This window comes from Solea solea, chromosome 12 (assembly GCF_958295425.1).
Source record: "Solea solea chromosome 12, fSolSol10.1, whole genome shotgun sequence".
NCBI lineage: Eukaryota > Metazoa > Chordata > Actinopteri > Pleuronectiformes > Soleidae > Solea > Solea solea.
The window spans coordinates 6120078-6126480 of record NC_081145.1 but is presented as its reverse complement, the minus strand read 5'-3'; the positions used below and the strand labels follow the sequence as shown (position 1 = coordinate 6126480).

The 6403-nt window shown below is 43.8% G+C and overlaps 1 protein-coding gene across 2 annotated transcripts in view; it reads left to right on the top strand.

Annotated features, from left to right (window-relative positions):
- Positions 1 to 1935: 1935 nt before the first annotated feature.
- The window catches only part of LOC131470179 (genetic suppressor element 1-like), a 48120-nt gene continuing 43652 nt past the window's right edge, over positions 1936 to 6403 (top strand). For both annotated transcript variants that reach the window (XM_058645820.1, XM_058645819.1), the window contains exon 1: positions 1936 to 2669. In XM_058645820.1, coding sequence (XP_058501803.1) covers positions 2633 to 2669 — 37 coding nt within the window. In that variant the 5' untranslated portion in view covers positions 1936 to 2632. The remainder of the gene's footprint in view (positions 2670 to 6403) is intronic.

The following is a 6403-nucleotide window of genomic DNA, read 5'->3' as shown; positions in this document are numbered from 1 at the left end:
TGAAACTGATAACATATTTTTCAAATTCTCACACACACACACAAGCACACACACAGAGGTTTGTGTGTTATTCATGATACGACCTAAACAAGGTCGTATCATTAACCTTAACCTAACTCATGCTGCATAACCCTTGTCCTTCTTAGCCTTAAACTGAAGCACTTCCTCAGAAATGAGGTTCTGCCTCATTAGAACCAGCATTTTGGTCTCCATGAGGACTAGTGGTCCTGACAAGGTCAGTGTTTATGCCAGAAAAGGTCCTCAAGAGGTAACAAATACACACAGCGCTTCCTCTCCATCCTCTTTTCAGTTTCCTCAGTATTCTTTATCTCTTGTCCCCAGTCTGCCTCTACTGTCAGTTTGTGGTTAGCTGATGTTTCACAACTGTTCTCCCAGCTGTTGATCAGTGTGTGTGTGTGTGTTAGTGTGACAGTTTGCATGCCTTATGTGCAGCCTCGTCCCTGTCTCCACATGTCTGTTGGTGAAAGTGAGTGTCAATGTCTGTGCGTGTTTGTATTATGTACAGTTTGTCCTACAGCGGTCTCTCTTCATTGATTCAGAGGTGCCAGATCGTGTTATAGATAGCTCTCTGAGACCCTCGCGATCAATCTTATCACAAGCAAACTTCCTCCTCACCTCTCACAGAGACGCCGGGGAGAGGTTAAACAAGAACTGTGGAGAGAAGAGGGGGAAAGAAGAGGAGAGGAAAGGGAGGAAATAAGTGAGAAATGGGGGGGGGGGAAAGCAGCATTCATTTTCAATAACACGTCTGTGTCCGTGTGTGTGTGTGTGTGCAATGAAGCAGACGGTGAAGCTGCATGTACCATATGTGTGTGTGAGATGAGGGAGGAAGTGACAGAGAGAAATGAAGGCTTCTGTGTGGAGATGGAGACAGCGATAGAGTAGCCAGGTTTCTGCAGGCTGCCATGGACACACTGAGTGAAACCACAAGCGGCAAAGAGACGCCCCAAAATGGCACCAATGACATTACACCATCAACGAGTGCAACCACATAACCACCTCAAATAATTGCTCCTAATGGCAGATCATTCCCCATGATGCAGCTTGGTTAGATGATGTGTGTGTGTGTGTGTGTGTGTGTGTGTGTGTGTGTGTGGTGGTTTCTACCTCTAAGAACTGGGTCTCAGTGACAGTAGATGTGATGTTAGCTCGCCAAGAGAGGACCGTAATTGATGGAAAGCTCAGTTAATGCAATGTGTCAGACATATGGGGCCTGTCTAATCAATGGGAACACGTGAGCGGTTTTAGGGCGCTCTCTCTATGTGTGTGTGTGTGTGTGTGTGTGTGTGTGTGATACAGTTACGCTGGTCACATCACAGTGTGCACCTCCATGTCTGAGATCCGGAGCAGACACACACACACATTTTTCTCCCCTCTACTCTCCCTTTCTCTCCCTCCCATGATGAATCAGCTGTCACTCAGGCACCAGTCCAATCTACTGATAATGAGAACTGCATCAACACCCTCTCACCCCCTCCTTCACACACACACACAGACACACTGAGACACACACAGCACTTTTTTATTATCAGTCCCTTTGAGGACTTTAAATAGACAAGTGTCTCCATTTACAGGAGACCTAAAACCACTGTCCCCAAAGGGACACAGTTTTTAGTCCCTGACTGAAATGTGTCCCCAAAAGTACCATATGACTTAAACACAGCAAGAATCACACACACACACACACACACACCATCCTTCCTCCTGTCTTCATATTTCACGCGCACATGCGCGCGCCACGCTCACACACTCTTGTTCATCTCTCCTCCACTCATCTGTCTTATGATTCTCCTCCCCTCTTTTTTCCCCCCTCCTCTCACCCTCCCTCTTTGCTCTCCCTGCTTCCCTCCTCCTCCTCCTCCTCCTCCTCCTCTGTGCATGCTGAGCTGAGCAGTCAGTGGTGGGACTGAGGCAAAGGAGGGAGGATAAAGCAAGAATAGAGACAGTAAAGTGAACAGAGGCAGAGAAAAACAGATCATTATACAGCAAACGAGGAACAGGCCGCTGAATGAATAACAAGGAAGGGATTACAAAGCCCAGGACTTAGAAAAAAAGAGGAGAGGACGCCGGCTGAAGACTCTCCACACTCTCTCTTTCTTTCTCTCTCACTCCCTCCCCCCTTCTCTATCCTTCTTGTCACCCTCCCAACTCTCAGAGGCTCTTCCTCCCCCTGACGATCTCCTCAGTGAAAGATGGCATGAGCACACACTGTCTTCCATCCTCATCCTCGTGGAGTGTTTTCCTCTCTTTCTGTCACTCTTCCTGTCTCTTTTTTGCTCCTCTCAGTCCCCCCCCACCCCAATCCCATCTCTGCTCTCATCTTTGCTCTGCACGGGTTCATTCCAAAGGGTGAAGAAGAGGGGAGGGAGGTAGACAGAGGCTGACCTCCCCCCTGCCTCCTTCCACACACCCTCAGGGCCCAGAGAGAGAGTTGGAGTGAATGAGAGAGAGGGAGAGAGCTGGAGCAGGGAGCTGTCTGATGACTTACACCAACAACGATCTTCTTAACCCAGCTGACCGCAGCCAATCCCCCTGCCCGCCCACTCCCTGCCTCCTGTAACCCACACTCTCTGTCTTCGTGTTTGAGTCAGTGGAGCAGTGATCCAGGACCATGTTTGGATTAAAGACGCCACACTTCTACCTCCCAGGTAGGACCCACTCTTATTCCCTCACTGCTGTTTTATGCTGCCATTTCTCTGCTGGACAGTATTTGCCGGTCACATGGCTGCAGAAAGTGAATTTCCCTGGCTGTCACTTGTTCTTTCAGAAGCATAGTTAATAGTTTGACTGATGTCACATTGATTTACTGTCTTCTGCTGCCAGGCACAGAGAGTTACTCTGTGCTCCTGTATGTAACAGTCAGGGTAGCTGCTGCTGTGACTGTGATGAGTTATGCTTTCATATTAAAAAAAATGTTAAATTAATGAATCGTTTTTAAAATTAAAAGTAGCAGCTGGAGTAGAGCTGGGCAATAATTCAATAACAATATGTATTGTGGTAGACTTTTCACTGTGCATATAACACAGATTCATGCACATAATTGCTGTCTATGATGAATGAAAAGTGTTTGTGGTTTTCTGTTTTTGAAGAAGTTTAAAACCACAATCGTTGACCTTTATCGTGATAATTATCGACTTCTTTTTTTTAATCATTATAACATTTTCCCACATCGTCCAGCTGTATACCGACAACTATTAGTGTTATTAATTCTTATTTTCGTATTTATTTTAATTTAATTTTCATGTATTTCATTTTTGTGTCACCCAAAAAATAGTTTTAGAATTGACTGATTAACTTTTACAAAAAAATGTTAATTCAGTGTTTATTTAAGCAGACAGACAAAAACTACACATCCTTATTATCGTGAAATATCTTTTTTTCATTTATTTGTGGACCAAACAATGACTTACTTCCTCTTTAAATAGAAACGTCATAGGTGTAATCCTAAAACTAAATAACCTCACGGTAAAAAGCGAGTCCCACGCTTCCATGTTTGTCTGTCAGCTGTAGTCAAACGTCTCTCGTTCGCTGTGGGGCTTTTGTTACTTCCCATCAGCCAAACAGTGCTGTGTGTGTGTGTCTGTTGTCTGTAGTCGTGTGATGTGTGATGTGTGATGTGAGAGAGAGAGTGTGTGTGGAGACATGCAGGTGTGAGGTTACCACAGAAAGGTGCTTAAACACGCCTGTTGGCAGCATGACAGAGCGACGTCAACAAGAGAAAGGGGCAGAGCAGAGCAGAGCAGAGCAGAGGGAGAGGGAGAGGTCAGAGCTGAGGCACACAGGAGGAGAGCAAGGGAAAGTTGCTGAAATGTTCCTTGAGTGTCCTCCAGTGTGGGATTTTAATGTTGGAAATAGAACATTGTTTGCTTGAAAGCCGATCTTCCTGGTGTGACTTTATTGTGACCCCCTGAGCCTGACCTTTGACCGCTTGGTCGTCTGGGTCAGACTGTGGTCAATGATTTAAAGGGCTGTCGTGGCAAAAGGTGGAAAGCAGCAGAGGGAGGAAGTGATATTAGAGAGAGAGAGGGAGAGATGGGGGGAGAGTCAGTGGGATTGATGGGAGAATTAGAGGGCGGAGAGCAGATTAAACAATGTTCTTTGCCTTGTGAATCTTTCATGCTGGTTTTTGAATTATACATCTGCTTTCATAAATGATTGAATCGGGGCGATTATGTGGCGCTTTGTCATTGTTTGTATATCTGTGTGTTTATGTGTGCGTGCGTGTGTGTGTGTGTGTGTGTGTGAACAAGAAAGAAGGAAGGAGAAATGAAGCAACGACCCCCCCTCATCCATCCCCTCTTATCACTCCTCCTCTCATCCGTTTTTTTCAATTTCCTAGGTCTCACTCAATGTCTGTGTGTGTGTGTGTGTGTGTGTGTGTGTGTGTGTGTATGTGTGTGTGTGTGTGAAGTTGATTACATTATTGTGGATGTGTGTATTTATTTTTTGTGTATTTATGTGCTTGTGTGCTGGTCTGGGCTCTCTCTCTCTCTCTCTCTCTCTCTCTCTCTCTCTCTCTCTCTCTGTGTGTGTGTGTGTGTGTGTGTGTGTGTGTGTGTGTGTGTGTGTGTGTGTGCTGTCATCATTTACACACTGAAAGATGCCCCAGCCCCCTCCTGGCCCTTACTGCCGTTGCTGTGGAGACAGTGTCAGCCACATGTTCGCTCCTCAATGATCATTTGACAATGTGGGGGGGTGAGGGGCAAGGGATGTGCATGTGTGTGTGTGTGTGTGTGTGTCAGTTCTTGTCAGCAGTCCTCATGGAGACCAAAACCTAATCCTATAATGAGGCAGAACCTGATTTCTGAGGAACTGGTGAAGTGTAGGACTAAGATTTTAATTGTGGTTTGATTAAGATTAGGATTGGGTATTAACAGATTATGGTTACAGTTTAAGGCTTTGGTTAGGCTGTCTATATGAATGGATATGTGAACTGGTGTGTGTGTGTGTGTGTGTGTATATGTGTGTAGTCCTTTCTTTGAGAGCACCAGTTTGACTTTTAGATCTTATAAAGCAATTATTGTTGATTATTGTCAAAATTATGGGCATTTTGTGGTCATAAAGGGTTTTTTTTATGAATTATTTCTTTTAAAGGGATAGATTTAAGTATGGTAGTTCAACATATGGACACATTATCATTATCGCCAAGTGCGCCTTGAATCTATAGACATCGCTCTCAGTGAAAACATGGCTGCCAGCAGAGATGCAAGGAATTCCTGATTTGAAACACTAAACAAAAGGTTGACTCATAAAATCTAACACCTTTCTTGAGTCCTCAATATCTCCACAATATGTTCACTTCTTTTTCTCTGTGACAGCCTTTTTTTTTTTTTTTTTTTTAAATAAAAACTTGAGGGAGTGAAACACACCAAAGTCCACAGAGTAAATCAGAGATTTTAGCTCACAGTGACACGGGAGCTGCTGGTCTACTGTTGCCTTGTTTAATGGCAAGTTTGTGTCACTTTTTTTTTATGAATTTTGGCATGGGAAACCTAGTGGCTTATAAAAAGCCTGTCAATTTTTAGTTGCATGGTTTGTATTGTGTTACTTATCTTTTAAGATATTTTAGTTCTTTTTTTATTTACCCCCTTTGTCTTTGCTCTGTAGATACATATACAACCATATTTCCCCTCTTAAAACTTTGGGCCTTTACTCCGTCCCATGAGGTGATGATTGATATTTTTTGGTATCATTAAATTCAACATTATTTTTTTTTTATTCATTTTCAGTGTTCAGTTCTCAGGCTAATGCTTGGAGACAGCAGTGCACTTGGCAAAATCGACAAAGTCGGGTCTGCCAAAAGACTGAACTATCCCTTTAAGGTTCAGGGTGATTTAGCATAATAGTCAGCGGTAGATTCTATTTCAGTGAGTGTCCTCACAAGATAGTACAAGTGTGTGTGTGTGTGCGTGTCCATGTGTGCAAGTGTGTGTGTGTGTGTGCGTGCGTGTGCATGTGTGTGTGTGTGTTGGCACAATTTGGAGCCATTACTGTGTGATTAGTCAGGGTAGATGGAAATGAACAGAGGAAGGATGAGAGAGGAATGGTGATTAGAGGCAAAACAGTAGAAAATCAGGTGAATGATGCACATTTTCTACTTCACAATCTTTAATATAGCCATCAATGGCAAAAGAAAAAACCATGTGACACACACACACAGAGACACACACAGAGGATGTTGTGTTGTTACCCAAAGCAAACCTTGATCTTAACATGGTCTCATAAGGAAAACAAAGTGTCACTCTGTGGACCTGCTGCTGCTGCTGCTGTTTTCCCTCAGTGATCACTGTGTCACTTGATCTTAATTCTATTTTCAAAAATAACATGATTTTAAAAACACAGCGTGTCGTCCCAAGAGAAGTAATAAACAAACATTTTTACC